The following is a 20251-nucleotide window of genomic DNA, read 5'->3' as shown; positions in this document are numbered from 1 at the left end:
TAAATTATTTCATGCAGGACTGTCAAATAAAACCTTTATTTCAGGAAACATCGCCTCTGACAATCAGCACTTGGCTGAAAGGTCATTGTCTATTTCTCCTTCTGGTGTCTTTCCATCTACATTCCTAGGAGAACTGCCTGGAGTATCTATTTATAAGTAGCTGCCAATAGCTCATTCACTGTCCATTTTTAGTTCCTATTTCTATATACTGCTACACAAAGCAGGGTACAGCAACCTTAGTTCATATTTATGATTGCACTCCCACTTGAAAAATTCTTGATAACCTTCTGCTTCAATAGGATACAGTCATATTCTAATAATGTGGTCCATCTGTGTATCCTCTACCAGAAATGGATGACTGGTACACTTATTTAAACTGTAGACTTGTTACCTTCTGTTTTTGTAGTCCTGTTAATCATCACCTATAGTCTTCATAATTTCTGCCCCCAGTAAATAGCACTGCTTTAAATATGCACACAAAGATCTGTGAGCAAATCTAGTAGGCTTTTTATTTATTTATTTTAATTTCACAATTGGCCTAGTGCATGAACTACAAGTTTTAAATGCCGGGTCTCTCAGTTCTTAATTTATTCTGTCTCTGTGTGCTTAGCAGAGATATCATTGCCATTTTATTTAGCTAGAGTGCTCATCTCTTGCATTCTTCCAACAAGAGAGTATTGAACTTACCATCTTTCAGAAGCAGCAGCCATTGTCCAGCAGAGACTTACAAGGGGCAGTCCTTCCAAGGACACGTTGAGCTTGGTAAATGAATAACCCAGTAATGGCCACTTCAGAATTTCCCAAGCCAAATATTGTACACACAGAAAACAGTGTTTCAAGAGACCATAAGCCTGACTCCCCCTGCCTAAACTTCACTGCCACCTTTCCACCCTGTCTATGAACCAGAGCACCTTTCCAGCCCAGCCTGGGGCCTTCAGCCCCTTCCCCAGCAGGGAATGTATTTAAATACCTGAAGGGAGGTGCAAAAAGGACAAAGCAAGGATCACTTCAGTGTTGCCTGGTACCAGGACAAGAGGCAACAGGCATGAAAAAGTATACAAGGGATTCTTCTCTGAACACCAGGAAACACTTCTGTAGGTAATAAGGCACTGGTACTGGTTACCCAGAGACTACAGAATCTCCTTGGAGATCTTCAAAAGCTACCTAGACATGGTCCAGACCACCCTGCTGGGATTAGCCCTGCTAATCCTTGGTCAGGAGTTGGACAAAATGATCTTCAGGTGGTCTTCCCAATATTAACCATTCTGTGCCCCTGTGGCAGCACAGAGCTCTTGTCCTTTTCCTCATGTTGGGCAACGTTAGAAAAGTTCAGTTACCATAATAGGTTAATCATCCAAACCAAGAAGTCACTCTTGCATATGCAGATCCCCAAGTTCATGTTTCCATACTGCACCACATGGATGCAGTCCTTGGAACATGTGTGACTACTGTGACTTCACAAGAAACTTCGATGCCTATTTTAAAGCATGTAACTAAAACCAGAAAACAAACAACAACAAAAGCTAGATATATCTTACTCATAAGATAAAGGAGGAAGTAGTTATTAAAATGGATTGGCTTTCACTAATGCTTATTGCCTGCTAGCATATAAACTAATGGACCAAGCTCTCTCCAAGAGCCAGCATGCTTAATATAACTTCTTGTGGGCATGCAGTCAAAAGAAGCATTAAATAAATAAATAAATAAATAAATAAATAAAATTAAAAATATATATATATTTTTTTAGTCAATAACAAATATAGTCCTTAGGAAAACAAACATGCTACTTTACCTTCTAGAATGACTGAAAGTAGATGGAGTTTGAATGAGCAAATGAAATCCACTATGCAAGACCTCGCTGGGCTTTTGTCTGAAAGGAAGAACTGCAGGTCATAACAACCCAGCAACAATTCAAAGACTTACCACTTCCTGACCAACATGCCCCAGCAGCAGCTACCCCCCTCCTCACAGCTTGAGAACCTTCCACATGGTATCTGGTGGTATGGAATACCTGGCACCTGCCCTAGTCCCAGATATAATCAGACCTATCCTAGTCTTGGGCATGCTCCCATCACTCAGCAGCAACCAAAGCACTGGTGTGTTATTAAAAGTATCTCAGCTGAAACTGAGACACTCATTTTCTTTCAGAAAATCAGAATAGATTAAGCTTTCTTCCACCGTTAATGGCTAACATTTCCTCCCAGTCAGCAGGAGGAAAGTATACCAGCTGATGACTGCAATTGAACATTTCTGTATGCATTTTCATCTTTATTTCTTCACTTCTGATCTTCAGTTCCTTTCTTTCTGAACACTGTTGTATGCCACCCCGGTAATCAAGACAGAGTGAGAATTTAGAAATGTGTTGGCCAGGGAAGTCAAATTCTTCCTTCTCTCTGTGATTTCATTCACCTGAGCAAGAAGTTAGGCACCTTCTCCCAACTCAGTTGGAGAAAGAGGTTGTATTTAAAATAAATAAATAAATAGATAGATAGATAAATAAATAAAGGCAAAGTTCAGGAAAGAAAGTTGTGGCCTTTAAGGATTCTGTTTTTCTTGAAGTTCCTTATCATTTTTTTTTTTTTTTTCTCACTTACAATGAATGCATTCAGTGCACCAGTGCATTTGGGCCCATGAAAATCTGATATCCCAGATTCAGGAGGAAATAGGACAAAACTCTGCCCCTGTGGTAGTGGTAGTATGCAGTTTTGCACAAGACAGTTTCTCTCTTTAATTTCCTTGACCTTTGGTTGGAATCTTATCTTGTGCCAGCATTGGTCTGAATTATGGGAACTCAAGTTTCTGCTTCTGTCTGAAGTATAAGTTTTAACTGTTGCTATAGTTTTAGAAGTATTTCTCTTCATGTTCCTGAAATCTTCACCTATTTCAGTAGCAGTTTTCTCAGTTTGTTTTTGGGGAAGCAAATACTGTAGAGGGAAGACACTATTTTAGGCGAGTGAGAAATGGGACAGATATAAGAAATGTTTGGTGCTGTTTTGACTTCTGTTGCTACTGAAAAGAGATCAGTTAGTGAGATTGAGAAATACAACCTCAGGATAAAACCTTGGAGGATGCAGTGGCTGGGGTTTGCATTCTACAGGAGTTTTCTGTCAGATGTACTGTATGCTAGGGCATTGCCAAATAGCAGCACAGAGTACTCGTGGTATTCTGAAGAACTGCCAAAGAAAACAAGTCTGCAAATTCTCCTTTATTTGTTGTTATGATGACATTTCTCATATCAACAGAGTTTCTAGAACTGAAAACTTAAGGATAAACATTTAAGGATGGATACTGGGCCAAAACTTCTTTTTGTTGCTTTTTTGTTTTGTTTTGTTTTGATTTTTAAGGACAAATCCTAAATGAGCTGAAATTAGGCAAAATTCAGTAAGTGGAATGAAAACAACCCTTTGGACTTCAAATAAAATAAAACTTTCCTTATCTCTGAATAGATGTATATACATATATGACAGTGTGCATGTGCATATACAAGAATTATATTGATAGCATGTTTAAGATAGGTTTTTTTTCTATTTGAAACCCTGGATATGGGTTCATACCTTCAGTTATTTACACTGAATGTAAATAAAGTTAAGATTCACTGAAGATAAAGAAGTATTATTTTTCACTGACTTCTGTTGGGCAAAAAAAAGGGAAATTTTTTTTTATTTATTTATTTTTTTAAAATTTTTGGACGTGTCTTGAACCATCTCACATGGTAACTGGCACCTGTAGTTACAAATAAGAAAAGCAAAATATCTAGTGAAATGACTTCCTGCTTGTCAGTGTACTGCAATAACAATATCAAAGCAGCAAGACACAAACAGTACAAAAAGATACAGGAAAAACTGAAAGAGCACTTCTAAAACAAGTATTAACAACAAAGAAGCCTTAAAACTCTGATCCTAAAATCTGACTTTGCAGTTTTAGATTCAAGCATTAGCAAAGTGCAACAGGTTATATGGGATGCGAGATCCATGAACCCAGAGAACTCCTCTGTTAATCTGGTTTAATGACATATATAGCCACCAAAATAAGATTTTGCAATTAAATTTTTTTGCAATAGCAGCAAGAGAAAAGAAGCTGAAGACTTCAGCTGGATCTCCCCTTGTCAGCCTTCCCTTTACCAAGCCAAACAGGCCTAGTTCCCACAATTCACCAGGTGCTCTGCTGGACTTCATCCAACCTGAACTTATCTTGTCCCCGGGGATCCCAGAGCTGCAGCCATGGGAGGAGGTGAATAGTGCAGGAAGGAAGGAAAGGGAGCAATGACTGTGCAGAGCATCACGTGTTGGTATAACTGATAAGGAGAGAACAGGTACTGGATGGTGTACAGTAATTTAATTTGCTCTATTGACTGTCGTCAAAGGAGCCCAAAGCTGAAAACATTTACATGTTGCAACTTTCCAGTGGTGGTTGCTATGAGACATAAACAGCACGCCATTATAACTGATAAACATCTCGCATTTGCTTCAGTTTGGCAGCCGCAAAAATAGTATTAGTCAAAGTATTAATCAGTTTTATAATTCTGCTTGTCCCAGACTGGAACGCTGTTGTCACATTCAGCACTGGAGTTCTGGTAGCTTACTAAGATCTGTATCACTACTTCAGAGACTAGTAACTCCAGTGAACTACATGGCAGAAGTCTCTGGTTAGGTGCACTCTTTGATGGAAAAACTTGTTTTTTCTTTTCCAGTGTCTCTGGAGCATCCAAAGCTTTTCTATTTTCATTATAGCTCAAGGAAAAATAACTCTCCTTAGTACTTTTAATCTGGGAACTTTGCAGGGATAACATGCTAGAAAAAGAGAGAGTGAAGACATGTCTTTTCGGTCCTTTTTCTTTTTAGTTTTGGTAATCTTGGTAGTGACTTATAAAATAACCCGAGGCAGGTTAAAGGGGTCAGGATATTAGAGGCATCGACCCTTCTGAAACTGAGACATCCACAGATGTCTCAAAGTAAGCACCCAGAAAGGTTAGCAACTTGAAAGACCAGTCAGTAGCATGCACCACTCTATAAGTATGGGTCACACAAAAGTGACCAGGAACTAAGCCTTCAGGGCACCTAAGGCTGAATATACAAGAGTGTAAGTAGAAATTGAACTGAGCAACTATTATCTATTAACTATTATCTAAGAATAGTTCAGAAACAAAGTGTTTTTCAAGGGTGAAGACTTTCAGAACAATGCTGACCCAGAAACAAAACTGAGAGCAAAATCTGGGTCACAGCTCCAAACCATCTTGTTGTGTTTCCTCATTAAAAACCAAGCATCTTATTGTTAAAAGCTTTTTTGCATCTCCAAGCTTACAGAACAGATTTTCTGACTATAAATTCAACTTCATTTATGTCAGTGGTAAAATACAGTTGATGTTACGGAACTCAGGATTAAAGTTTACTTTTCAAAATCACTTTCTCAGATACTATGTGCCAGAATTAGCTCCGCATCCTCACACATGAATCAAAAGAATAGAAATACTGGGATACAAACATATTAAATGTCACAAATGAAAAGGCAGCTGAGCATTCATTTTCAGAGGCAAACAGTATATCAGCACTCAAATACCATTCTGACTCCATTATTTTTTAACTGAATGTCAACTAAGAATTTTTATGTGGGCAGAATTCTTCAAGAACATTTCTTCTATCTCTTTTCCAGTCACATAGGAGATGACCATACACATCTTAATGAGCTGATCAAGCCAAAAAAAAGTCTTCCTAAGAACAGCTATTCCTGTTGCAGATTGAGACACATACCTGGCAACATGAATCCCTGTTCATTTGTGTTCTTTCTTTGAGAGTATTGCTGTGCAGCCAGTGCTAGAGCATTCAAAATACATTGTCACGAAACCACAACAGAAAGAAAAAAAGAAGGGAAGCGCTATTTCAAGTGAGGCACTCTACATGTTTTCCTTTGCTCCATTTTCCCCATTATTTTTGTCCAGAGATCCCAGCAATGACACACCATCATAATATTTAGCCTTCATAAAACAGTAACGTTTCCTGAGGATTTGCGCACTTTTGCTATCTGTGCAATCAGAATGCGAAGAACTCTCAAAAATACTTGTGGGAATGCAGAGAAATAATTCCTTCATTAAGATTCTCCCGGCAATGCTCAGTCCTAATTTCAGACAAGCAATGACCCATTCCCACTTTCTTGTTCACAACCACAGTTTTTGCCAAAGGATTTATGCATATAAAATTAAAAGTGAGTTTTTAAGCAATTCTTTAAAATAGCCAGACTATGCAAACTGCTTGGTTGTTCATGAGGTATTCAGGAACTCAGACTTGTTTGTATTTGCTTTGCATCTGTATTTCTCCAGGACTTGCTTGGCTCATCCTCACATCAGGTTTCCCAGAAGTGTCATCAGTACCCCCACAAAGTCATTCCCATGAGAATTCCTGGAAGTGAGTTATTCTTCCTTGTTGGCCTCCAGCAGTAAACACTCATTTATATGTTCTGTCCAAACACTTCAAGTATTTTCTCTGGACTTTGGATGAGCCACTGGAAAGTCTTTATTATTCCAAAATGGACTGCCAGCAGAACACCTATGTCGAGTACTGTAGCACAGGGGAAAGAAATGTCAGCCAGGTTTGGGGATGTTTCTTTTGTTTTGTTTCTTTGCTGTTGTCTATTGAGGTTTTATTTTGTTCTTTTTTCTCCCTAGAATAAAACTGTTCAGAGGTCATCTTGAGTCATGATTCACAGTTCCATGCCTGTACGGAAGACACATCCTAGAGCTGGTATCCATCCTGCAGATCCGGAGCAGGAACTTTGTAATTAAAATGCATGACCTGAGCTTCTACGTACTGTTTAAATACTTCAGACCAACAGATAATGAAATAGCAGCACCTCTGTTAAGACTGATACCAAAAAGAGCACAAGGAATCTGAAGATTATCTACAAGACATTGGGTATGTTTTTTTGTGGAGGAATAGGAAAATAACTTAAAATATATGCTGTAAATATGCCATTCCTTCAGTAAAACTCTCTGTTTGGAGAACAGATGGGAATCCTTCTTATGTAGATATGGGCATCTGGTTAAGCTTGTCCTGGTGACACAGTCAATGCCAGAAACAGACATATGGGAGACCAATGCATGATGTCATTATTTTAAGTACAGTTCAGAGAAACATTTTTAATCACTTCTCTAAACTCCTACCAACCTTTTATTATTTTCTGCCAGACTCATGCATTTCTTTATTGCACATCAAGCTGCAGGACATATTTCTGATACTTCAACTCTCCACAATTACATGAGAACATAAAGAACCAATGGATTTGATTAAATGTTTCCTTAGTTAAGCTGCCCAGAATTATTCCCTTTCAGTCTAAAAAACAAGCAGCTGTAATCACAGTCATGATGAAAAATGCTATTCATTTTTACTTCATTTCGTAGAATCATAGAAAGGCCTGAGTTGAAAAGGATCAAAGATCATCTAGCTTCAATCCCACAACTAGATGATTTCACTGATAATTACTCAGGCCATCTATGAAGATATTCTATAACCACCATTTGTGGACACTAACATTCATCACAGCTTCCAGTGCAGAGTAAACACTTAGTGATCAGGAAGCCAGCCTGCATATATCATTCCACGTTCACGGCTTTCCATGATCTTCAAAAATGCCACTGCAGCTTTCCCAATGAGTGTGAAAGGCTTTACTCCAGTAGTAGCGAAAGGTATTACTACATCTAAGATAGTGCTCTGTCAAGATAACAGGAGTAGGAAGGATCATCTCTAGTCCATTCTCTTCTCTTTTAGCAAGTGATTCTTCTGGTCAATTGAAAAGTAGTAGTTCTTGTTTTATTTAGCCTTGTCGCCCTGGCTATGTAAAGCTAAACTATGGCTTATGATGTTATCAAAGCTGAGGTGACCTCCTGAGCAGATATCCATGTCCTGCATGATCCCAACAGGATGAAGCTCACCAAATACCAAACACTTCCACTGAATAAATCTATCTGCTAACACTGAACTGAATGCCACCACAGCTGCTCATGGCACATGAAGAATTATGTGGCTTTAGCAACTTTGTGCAGTCCAAGTAGTTCCTGAGGTAAAGATTCTCTCTGGCTGCAACAACCATCCATTAGAAACATCAAGCAGGAAAAAACCTGGAACCGATGAGCCTCTCTTTCATTCTCTTCACCAAATGTGTCACAGACTAAATTTTGTTAAAAGCTGTATTCATACCTCAGACGGTGGAAACCTCCCCTACTTTCATCCACCAACCTCAAGATACCACAACCCAAATACTGATTTTAAGACTATTCCCATTCTGGTTGACTTTTGGCACCCGGCATCTCCAAATGGTGGAATAAATATTACTACCAAACTGAACACACAGGCATCAGACTCAGTGGGCCTTTCAAAAAAAAAATGAATAACCACATAGAAATTTTCAGTAGTTTTATTGAAAAATGCCTCTTTCATTTCAGAAATAAATAATATAAGGCAGTGAAATTCACAATTTGCAGTTAAAATATAAAAGCAGCAATTCTATATCCATAGTCTTGCAAACAATTTCCAACTGCTTTTGATAACTATGAAACACTGTATTCTGAAAATCAAATTCCATACTAAATATACAACATAAACATGCAATTCCATTTCTGCAGGATTGACTGCAATTTGGCATAAATGATGCTGTGTCTACAAACAAGGAGATTTCAGGCATTATTAAACTGTATCCAGTTGATACAAAGATTTCAGCTACTTAATGTTTGTGGTGTTTAAAGGAGATGTATAAGAGCAGTACATGCTCTGAAAAGTGTAACTAAGAATAGAAGAAAATGACAGTGATATCGGAAGGATAGAGAAGTTTGGGCTTCTTTCTTTTTCAGCTAGATAATGCAGACTTGTGACCTGACTGAACTGCAAACATGCATTTGAAAAAGAAGAAAAATGTAGAGCTAAAGCAGACAGTCCTCAAAAACCTTGCAGCAGCTCTGTGGTTATTTTTGGGTTTTTTTTCCTTTTTCTTTTTATTCCTTTTTTTCCTTTTTTTTTTTTTTTTTTTCCTCTTTTCTTTTTTTTTTTTTTTAAACATTATTTTAAGGAAAAGGCAGCCCTGGGATAACTGAATGCAGATATGAACCTGTATGCAGCCCCTGTAAGCAATAGTATTTTACAAGCATGTCCAGAGCATAATGAAATTGCTAGTTACACATATTGCTATCCCCACACAAGCGAGATACAGAACAAGGGTGCGTCTGATATGAGAAGACCAGAAAGCTACAGTTCTGCCAAACAAATGATGCACTCTCCCTGTGTGTATCTGCAAATGCAAGTATAGCAAAAACCACCAACCAACCCTCCCTCCAACCCCCCCCCCCCCCCCCCCCCCAAAAAAAAAAACCACAATACAAGACACAGATCTCTTATGGCTTTGTTTTTGCTTTTCTTGACAGCGATCTTTTCCAGCGCATGTGCTCAGGGTACTCTGGTGAATGCATTTCAACTCCATAGTCCTCATACTCGTCCTCTCTCCTTTCTGACTCCATGGGGACTATGAAGGGTTCACCTTCAGGCTGATAGGGTCCGCTTTCAGGCACGTATGGTTCTGGTTGAAAATAGTTGTCCGATTGAACATTATAGTTATCGCATGTCTTTGAATCCACAAATACCATGACAGTTAGTTTGTCTACACAATGTGAGTCCAATCTTATTTCCATATAATAAATATATAAATTAATAGCTCATGGGGGTACTTTTCAGTTTTGTTCATTTATAACTTTGGCAGCAAAATTTTAAAAATTTAAAAAATTAATTTTGAAAGGCTTTGTATTTATAATACACAAAACATTGCAGAAAGAGTCTTAAATTATGCAAGGGACCGAATATTGTTAAAAAAAACCAACAACAACACAAAACACCACACAACAAACAAACAAAGCAAAGCAAATAAAATTATTATTTTACAGCTAATTTAGGAAACCCAAGCACTGGATTTTATTTTATACTGCATAATTAATAGAACACATGGAGTACGTAAAATGGACAGGTGGGCTCAGCATGTACTATTTTTCTCTGAGACTGGGAAAATAAATGTACACGTAACTATCACCAGCGGCAATATACAGTACATGTCATTTTCTTGTGCTGTTCCTCGAAACAAAGCGAGTTACAGCTGGTGCTTCAGGAACACCAAAAACTACAGCAAAACAGAAGAAAAATAATTTTAAAACTTTTGTAGTTATAACTGTAGTTACAGAATCCAACAAGATTACATAAGAAAAAAGGCACATGCCCCGATTTCGACATGTTGGTAACAAGCAACAGACAGATAGATTTCTTACGTTGTCAAAGATGTTATTATGGCATACAGCAAGCAGCAGCAGGCTTTTATGCAAAAGCATCACATAGAGTTGTTAACAGATTTTAGCGGGTATGGTCCCATACAAATCATTTACAAGCCACAATTAGTTTACTATTTACATAAGTCATTTCTCATTTACCGGGTTAAATCTGTCTCTTCAAAAGCCATTACCTTTGTTAGTTAGTAGTTTTATAAGCCTCCTTCACCACCGAGACTTTAGATGGTCTGGGTCTTTTTTTATAAAAGAAAGACTGTCTATTTTATATTATTGAAATGCAACAGGCTGAATGAATTGACATCACTGTCCTTTATCTCATTCACAAGTCGTGTTAGTAAAAGGAATCTCCCCATACTATGAGGCCAACATGGTTCAAAAACCATATCCGTGGTGAAATATCCATACGGACTCATTTTCTAATAAGCACGTGCGCAAACATCTCAGAAACAGGATTTTCATGTATTCAAACTGTAAGCAGCACTGGCGACTTAGAAAATGTGTTAGCCGAAACCTGAAACAGGTCAAAGATGATGTTAGTCTTTTAAAAAGTCCATCTGATGTGCAAAAACATACTTTCATCCAACTAAATACATGACAGTTAATTCATAGGCATATATTTATATATGTATACGTATCTGCTCACTAGAAAGAAGAACACTGCTGAATCAAAGGCACAATTTTCTTCCTTTTTCATTTAAATAAGGATTTTGTGAGATATTCACAACCATCTGGCTCTTTGGCCAGCAGCACTGAGTCTGCAAGTGTGTACATATATATATATATATAATTTTTTTTTTTCATGAGTACATGCACAATATACTAACAGCAAACCATATTCAGTACTAGTATCACATACACTAACTTTGAGATGTTGCAATGCATACTTATTAATTTGTTAACAATAGTTTGGTCCTGCAGGATCCCCATGTTAAAACATATTGGAATCTTTCCAGTCAGAATTGGTGACCCTGTATTTGGTTCCAGGAGCAGCCTACTGTTTTATGATTCAACACAGAGCAGAAGGCTGGTATGACCCAGGGCTAGTCAGAGACTCCACGGTGTTTAACTCAGTAGAAATTGTAGGACAGTGGTGTTTTTCAGTTGTACTGTACCACCAAATGGATTTCCTTTGTGGGAAATTTTGATTTCAGGTATAAATTTGGTATAAATAATCCTGACATTGCTCAAAAAGAGACACACGGAAATTGCCAGCCACAGCATTCTTTTTATTTTTCAAGAGAAACATGGAGAATTCAACCTTGTTCTGAAGAAGATTGGAAAGGGTAGGGAGTGGGTGGGGGGAGAAAAGAAGAAGAGAAAATGGTCACTTAAATCCTATGCAAAACATTTTCAACTAACTTTCTATGCTAATAAAAAAAAAACAACAAAAAACTGAAATACTTTGTTTCTACTTCCTATTTAAAGTGAATCACACATAACATAAATTAAATCTGCATCCAAATACACATGGCTGTTCATATGTCTGCACATTACAGTGAGGCAGACCTGCTTGCTGCAGCTTTTTCCTCTACTCAGTATGTTCAGGCCAGCAGGACTGTCTCATGTAAAGCAACTCAATATGAACAGCCACATCTGTGAAGGCTATTTGCAACAAAGAGCAATTTGGTTGTTCATAACCTACCTGGGAATCCTTGGCCATTGTAAGGAATGCTAGCACACTGGGATGAATCACAATATCCTGGTGGCCCTGGAGGACCTCGAATACCCGCATTTCCAGGACGACCTGGAGGGCCGGGTGGTCCTCGTGATCCTGTAGAGCCTGGTGGACCTGTTCTGGATTCTCCCTGTGGACCTAATTTCAGAATTGGAAGGTTGGGGGTTATTTTTTTTAAGAGCCAGCTTGATAAAAACAACTAACATTATTGCTGTCTAGAGTACACAGTCTATGTCATTGGTGAGAAAACATTTGCATTTTATAGCTTTATGAGGGTCAACAGAAAGAAAAACAAAACTAGAAATATGACTCAACATTAGTTGCTTCCCTGTGTGTGGCTTACATAAGGATTTTTTTTCACATAAACTGATTCAGAAAGGTTCCAGCCAACTAAGAAACATCAATGAATTCTCTGGTTTATTTCCCCTCTGTGTAAGATTGGAAGATCTCAAGGGAAGCTACTAGATTAGGCAAACACACTGGATTTCAATTAAAATACTGGAGTACATTAATTCTGCTACCCCGCAGCCCTAGGATAGATGAGGTAATGTTTTTTTTGGAACAGGTCTTACTATAGTTAGCAGAAAAACAAAGCTTCAAGTAACCAGGATCACAATTTGCTGCAAGCATCTTATGAGTCTTGTAAAAAAAAATAAAAAAATATTAGCCTACTGAACTAAAAGCAGAAACAAATGATGCAGCTAATTTCAGCCAAGGCATCAGTGAACAAAACTGCATGATAGAAAGAGCAAAAGCAACAGTAAAATCATCAAACTCTAACATCTAGTAATTCTTTATATGGGCTTATTTTGTAGTTCTTGGACAACTTGCAGCTCTGTAATTACAAATTAAAGAAGAAAATGGATCCAGGCGCTCTGAATTTGTACAGTGTATTTTCAGGAAATTTCACACTTTCACAGAAACAAGCATGCCAGAAGATTAATTTGCAAAGGAAAGATAAATATCTACTAGCCACATCCAAAAGTTGCTAAAATAGCCCATTTCTGAAGAGGCTCCCAGTAAACTCTAATACAAACCAAAAACAAGAAGTGCACAAAGTAAAGCACATTCTTTTACCATATACAGCCTGGTTCCCTATGAAGAAATGTTGTCTTTTCTGCCACTTTTTTGTAATCTGATTTTAATTAAAATGAGAAATATTTACCAGGTGGTCCTGGCAAACCTCGTGGTCCTTGAGATCCGGTTCCTCTTTCGCCTTTCTCTCCAGGCATTCCTACAGATTTTTTTTAAAAAGCAATAAAAACCAAGGGAAGGAAACTACATCAATAAATATTTCTTCATGCTCTCTCACTAATATTAATATTTAGTTCCAATTATTTAATAGAATAGAGCTGGTCGAACCTTATTTTGTACAGATGTCCCAGTGTGTACTTAGGGAATTACTTAATTTGGATATAAATATACTAACCTAAAACCAAAGTAGGATGTAGAGGTAATTTACTGTAAGTAAACTTCTTCAAAGCATAGAAAAGTATTTTTGACACTTAAAATGTCACAGAACCTTATTATTTTAAAATGCCAACAGGAAGATGCAACCAAGCTTGCATGGTTCTGATATCAAGCATGCTTTACACTTTCTCAGAAACAAGTATGAAGAAACAACATTCAGAAACAGCAGAATTCAGAAATTCAAAATTCCTTGCTTTAATCAAAGTCTTCTTTTAAAGATAAGAGTAAAATTTATGCTAGAAAGCATAGTGCTGAGTCTATACTACAGCTGAGCAGCTCGTATAAGCAAAGGCAATGCCATAATATGGCACTGAAACTTCATGTCACTGCAGTGATCCAAGGTAGCCACAAATTAGATGTAGCCATATGCTCAAATTCACTTTAAAGTTGTGTCCCTCTCCCAGGGTAGTGCAAAGGGCCAATGACATAGAATTAATTCTTTCAACTCCTTTTTGTTCTTTTTAATGACTCACTTTCTCTCTTAATCAGATGACCATTCTGCAAAGAGTTGTGCTATTCCAAACAGCCTTTCAAGATGTAGCTGTTTAGTGCCAGAAGAGTTCTGAGAACAATATCTTTCCTGGGATATCCTGTTCATGTATGATACAGCAGCCAAAAAAGTTACACCAACTTGTGTTTTATGAAACATGAGCAAGGGAGAGGCAGAGAACAGAACTGGTGTAATTAACCTTGTCCACTAGGATCTCAAGCAATCTGACTGACCTAACTGGCTTAAGTGAGAGCTTCAGAGCCTGACATGGCAAAGGGATCAGACTTCTCTTTTGGCATCCACTGTGAAATATACAGCTGCCTTGGACATTACCTCTTTCACCAGGTGGTCCTTGGACCCCAGGAGGTCCTGGGAATCCTGGTCTTCCTCCAGGTCCAGGCTCTCCTCTTGACCCAGCAGCTCCTGGAGGACCAGGTGGTCCTGGTGGCCCTGGCTGGTTACGGTTTGAATAATAATCGTTCGGGATTTGATTCAACATTTGATTGAATCGGCTCATTTGGCCTTCAAAATGAAAGAGAATACTTCAGTAAACCATGTGAAATGCATAAAAGTCTCTTCTCAGAGTGGGAAGGCATCTCTTCATTAAATCCTCTCCATATGACCATTCCAAAAATTAGTGCTGAACTGGCCTAGATTAATTAGGAAAACTTAAGATGTATGTCTGATAAGAAGGCTCAAAATAAATGGAAGAGGGAGAGAAGGGGGGTAAGTGGAATTCGGGAAGCTGACAACATTAGCAAAATCTAATTCTAAAGCAATTAAAGTCACAAAAACATGCAGTTTACAATCTGCTTCTCCTCAGAGCTGTAGCCAGACACTGTTTCTACTCTGAAGAACAGAAATGACTTATCCCAGTTCAAAAAGGGAAGAGGATCACATTTCTGTGAAGCCTTAAAGCTCAGAAGTTTTCACAGACGTGGGATAAATTACTTGTGTAGATCAAGCAGGACACTGTGATGTGCCTAAATTTAATTTTCAAAGAAAATTCTCTTTGAACAAGACCAACAGCATTGTGTAGCTATGCAGAAAGGAGCCCATTAGGGGAGGGGCCACATCTGTCTCTCCCTGATTTGTGCTATTCATCAATCCTAGAATAACCCTTAACCACGCTTTCATGGGATGCAGAGCTGCACTCTGTAACTACTCCCTGTGTGGCAGTAGAGGACTGAAATTCCACTTGGTGTCCTTATTGAAAGCAGTATCATTTTTACTTGCATAGCACAGCTGACCTTGAGCACAGTATTTACCCGAAGCACATCAGTCATTTCCCAATAGTAAAGCACCTGATGTAAGCATGCCTTTCCTCACGGATTCCCTCCTCCCGAAGACCTGATTAATGTGAAAACTTACTTTATAACACAGATCTGTTAATTTGAGAAGAGAGTGACAACAGGAAAGTCACCTGTGTTGTACCTGCAAAGGTATTAGACTTGTATACACTTTTCCAGAGGTCACAGATTAGCTGATGATGAAGCTGGCCATTTCAATCTGGCAAGATGTAATGCTACATTTTTCCACTAAATCACTGGCATTGGACAACCATCATATCACTCAAGTTTGTTTTACTGTGTGGCCAGTATGCTTCATCTTCAGTGTGAATCACTGTTTTCTCTTTTAACAAGGAATCTGGTAGATTAGTATGAGGAACAAAGCAAGCAAGAGTGTTTACCATTTATCAATTGTTCACAAACTTGTCTTGCAACTGCTCGCATCATGTTCTGAGAAGCAATGTCACCCTAAACAATCAAAATCAAAACAAGGGTTTTATTACAAAGTGTCTGTGCTTTTGGAGAGATGGTGCTTAATTAAAATGATCTGGCAGAAAATGAGTTTAAAGCGGACTTACTCTGTCACCTTTTTCTCCCTTCATTCCAGGCGTACCCTAAAGTAAAAACATTACAGTTATTATTTAATACTGCAAAATAGATGGCAGCATACTTGCACAGGAATATAGACAAAGAAGGTCCAAAGTATTACTTAATACAAGGAAAAACAAACACTGAAAGAATACCAAGTCCTGTACCTCAGAGCTTCTACCTAGAACTACACTGAGACTGACACAGACATCTACCAGATGTACTAAGTACTCAAGCCTCTGCTGAACAAAGCTTTCTTATCTGAAAATTAGATAAAACAGACATTTATGTATGATGCATGGATGCAAATTGTGCCATGGATCTTATATTTTCAAGTGGTTTTCAGAAGATTAAATTACCTTTTCACTAAATAACATGGGGTTTTGGCCCAGGAAAGGGATTCATTAGATCAACTCATCTCAAGCCACATTCTGTCAAGTTAAAGGTTAATCACTCCAGGGTGGAAGCAGCCCTGGAGCACAGGAGACTGTAGTCTGAGACATACAGCTCCAGAAAATATTCTGACTGTGAAGAAGACAGACCTGGTCATTCTTGAACTTTATATTTCAGAGGTGCTAAAGGAGGTGCCAAGAAAGACAGGACAAGTAGTCATCTTTTGTGCATGATCAGACAAAGAAAAACTTGGAAGAAAAAATTCAAATGAGGGCCAAAGAAGCCGATACCTTCTGACAGAGGAACACACTGAAAGTTTTAAAGATGAATTTCTAGCCTCACATTTCTGTAAGTGGTCAATATCCTTGCATGATTTATATGTGACTGTTTATTTTATGTCTTAAGCCAACTCATAATTAAAGCAGAAAAGACAGGAAGAATAGTACGTGTCCAGGAAGGGGTAGCTGTCTCCTTGAACCCACACTAAAATGAGCTGTGTTAAGAGTGCTATGCACAGACAACACATAGGACAGATAAAGATGACTTGAAGTGCTTATTCTACTTATTGTGACAGCTCCCCCACTAACTTGCAAGTGTTTCTAGTCTTATAGAGCTGCTTTATGGTTGTTAACATTTGCAAAGTACTAACTGTTGCCTAAAGCTATTTCTATTTGCCTTCAAATGTTGTTTTGGTTCCTTTGATTTTCAAGAATACTGTATAAGAAACCTACCAGGAAGACTGATTCTGATTTATATACATGCATGTGTCTATTGCTGGAAAAACATCAGGTATGCCATAAAGATGTTTTTAAGTGCTGAAGTAGAGATACACATACACAATTTAATCTGCAAACACATTTGTGCATGCAACTCCCACACAGTGCTTGAGATTTTAGTGTTATGTTTGCATTCTACTGCTAGTGAAGAAAAGCATCAAGAGAGAAAGCCATATTTTCATAGGAAAATTTAATTACAATGCTTGGTGTGATGGATTTGTAATGATTTTCAAAATAAGCAGTGATGTTTTTATTTATGGTTTATTTTGGCCTATTTGGTGTGATTTAGGCCACAATAAAAACTGTAGATTTTAGATTTAAATGTAGTCCATTTAAAATAAGGAGTCAATTGCTTTAGCCACTGGGTCACAATGAGATATTTAAAAATCTGCAAAGTGTTTTAAAACTCCTCTTTCAGTTTGACATCAGAAATACAAAAGAAACTTATTATTTAAAATAAGAATAATAAAACCAACCCTGCATTTAGCACAAGTCCTGTTTAGGGAGCTGTCATATATATGGCCTTTCCAATGCTCTTCAGTACTCATGGAGGTAAATGCTACATGTGTAAAATATTCCAGAGAAACACAAATAAAACTTCACCCTAAACCATGGTTCCTGAAGTGGCCAGTGTGAGTTCTACAGGTGTCTTCAGTAGAAGCAGAATTAAGCCACAGCTGAGCCTTCCTAAATATCTGTCCTAAATTCATCTGCCCCAACATGTTTACAGCACACCTTTGCTTGTTCGTTAAGCAAAAAGGTACTACTGTGAGTTCAAATAGGTTTTCACCTGTAGTATATTTCCCATGCCCTCTGCATAGGTACACAGACACCTAAGTATTGCTGTTTTTTACATCTTAATATTTCTTTAAGGAGTCTGTTTATCACTATTAGCAAAGCAAAGGCTGTGTGGGCTGCAGCTGTTTTTCATAACATTCCTACAGTACCCACAAATACATTTCAACACAAGACAACAAAACATTCCACTGCAGTCACAGAGGATACAGTTCAAATACAGTGGCATTGTTTCATAAATTTCCATCAAGGTTTTGGACTAAGAAAATCCCATGAGCAATGTCAGGGTGTGAACACATTAGGTTGCCCAAGCTTCTCTGCAGCAGTGATATATGTTCTTACCCTCTAGCATGTCGTGGAAGAAATGAGGTGTTAATGAGTTAAGCAGTTGCTATGTAATTTATTTGTATCATATATCACAACTTGTTCATGCAAAATTAATTGTATAGACTCAAAGAAAGATTTAGAATGGTCAGACTATGAATGTGTCACTTTGCTAAAGATGAGACAATTACTAATGTGAATCCTATACGCTGATAAAATTGAAGCATATTCACTTTTTGACCTTTTTTTTTCATTTCATTTTATTTCATTTCACTTTTCATTGCTCATTCATTCTTTATTTCATTTCATCCTAATGGACTAGACATTAGGAAAAAATTATTTACTGTGAGGTTGGTGAGACACGGGAACAGGTTGCCCAGAGAGGTTGTAGATGCTCCCTCTGATAGACTGATTTAGAAACGCCTAGGCCATTCCTAACTAATCTTAAAACATAAAAATTAGAAGCTAACTGCCTAACAACAAAGTTCATTTTTCATTTGAGTATATTGGAGACATGATTTCAAAAAGATAATTACAACTGCTATTACTGAGTTGTTATTTGCATCTTCCTCCTGCTTGGCTAAATTCTGCTTAAATTTGTTTATTTTCTTTTAATAGACAAAACTGGGCAGTTTACCAAATGTTTGCCAGAATTTTGAGAAGCAGCAGCTGCTGCTGACGTTCTGCTTTCTTGATATCCTGTGCTGAGTGAGTCACTTGGGGTCAGCGCAAGAAAATGCTAGTTTGTGCTGCATGTGGGATTTTTCTGAGCTGTGGGATGAAGGCTGGGGCTGTAGCAGAATTCTACAGCTGAAGATGGACAAAGCAAAGGAAAGTTGCTATTTTCACTTTAAAAGATTATGCATTCAGTTGTTTTCTCCAGACAAATGCTTGCTTCCCACAAGATCTGCCAGTGACTTTGCTTTCAAGTCACCATCTTTTTGATACCTCATCTAGGATCTCTGCATAGCTGGATGCAAAATAAGTAAATATACTCCAGCAGAGAATGGAAAATGCTTAAAGAAAATGCATTGGACTCAGAACAACTGTCTCCTTTATGAGCTCAAGATTACCCTTTAAAACTTTTCAGTCTGTTTAGTTCTGGAACCACCAGTCCTAATAGCACCTTATATATACAACATAAATGTCTTGTAGAGTCTTTTTAGGACTTCCTAGATCAACAAAGTCAGACTTTGTTGTCACAAACACCATGTCACAGAGTCTGTTTTATTAGCAAGAAAGCTCCACCATAAGAAGGAAGTCTGCTCACTCATTCATTACCATTCTTTTTTTCTCACATCTATAAAACAACAGTACCATCACTTTACTAGTCTGGTAATCCAGGATTTTCTATTTCCTATTACACTTATACACAGAAAACATACAGCCATTTTTTCTTCATCCAATATCCTCCTCTATCTTACTAGCTCTTTCTTAGCCTTGAAGGTTTCTACCACATAGTACAAGTGTTGACTTAGTAGTACTGAACTCTGTTTCACTGACCAGACAGACAGACAACAGATATTTTAGTCATTTCTAGAAGAAACCATCTGTATAGATTACTGACTCGGTTATGTTCTTATGTTATGTTTCTCAGCCATTTTGTTAATACACTGAAAACCCAAATATGTTTCTCCTGGAAGTACATAAAAAGCAGATTATAATATCAGATTCCCATTTTCATGACAGTAGAGTTAATGCTTCAAGTTTCAGCTTGTTTTAGTGTCCGTATGTGTTGAGTCAGATAAATGGGGAATGGTTTTAAACTGAGACAGGTGAGGTTTAGCTTAGATAGGGTTGAAACTAGCTGATCATTGTGGCTCTTTTCAACCCAGGCCACTGTATGATGATTCTACAATTCTATGTTTACAGCCACATTATTGGTGTGGTCTGCCTCAGCTTAGCACCTTAGTGGCATTTCACACATAAGGAAAGAGCTTCAGTTGACCGCATTCAATCAGAATAAAATTTTCATGCAACAGTGTATCCTTGATCTGAGATGTTATGTGCTGCACTTTGTAGGGGTCTATCACCCCTCTTGTGGAACCTTGGGTAGAAGAAAAAAATTGGTATGATCTCATTGAAAATTATTTGTATGTACCAGCAGCAATGTGAAGCCTCCTTATTTTTCTCCAGGACACG

General features: G+C 37.9%; 1 protein-coding gene across 8 annotated transcripts in view; it reads right to left on the bottom strand.

Annotated features, from left to right (window-relative positions):
* Positions 1 to 8387: 8387 nt before the first annotated feature.
* Positions 8388 to 20251, bottom strand: part of COL12A1 (collagen type XII alpha 1 chain) — a 93953-nt gene continuing 82089 nt past the window's right edge. For 5 of the 8 annotated variants that reach the window (XM_032443437.2, XM_015859050.3, XM_015859056.3 and 2 more), the window contains 6 exons: positions 15812 to 15847; positions 15635 to 15701; positions 14278 to 14466; positions 13150 to 13218; positions 11952 to 12122; positions 8388 to 9555 (listed from right to left, as the gene is read on the bottom strand). In XM_032443437.2, the coding sequence (XP_032299328.2) occupies positions 9374 to 9555; positions 11952 to 12122; positions 13150 to 13218; positions 14278 to 14466; positions 15635 to 15701; positions 15812 to 15847 (714 nt within the window). In that variant the 3' untranslated portion in view covers positions 8388 to 9373. Of the gene's footprint in view, positions 10821 to 11514; positions 11574 to 11951; positions 12123 to 13149; positions 13219 to 14277; positions 14467 to 15634; positions 15702 to 15811; positions 15848 to 20251 lie in introns of those variants that run through there. The other 3 variants (XM_015859055.3, XM_085543743.1, XM_015859054.3) reach the window with 2 other exon arrangements.

This window comes from Coturnix japonica, chromosome 3 (genome assembly GCF_054131305.1).
Source record: "Coturnix japonica strain WE chromosome 3, WE-NBRP24, whole genome shotgun sequence".
Taxonomy (NCBI): Eukaryota; Metazoa; Chordata; class Aves; order Galliformes; family Phasianidae; genus Coturnix; species Coturnix japonica.
Note: the sequence above shows the minus strand (reverse complement) of the source record. Positions and strands in the feature narration are given on the sequence as shown.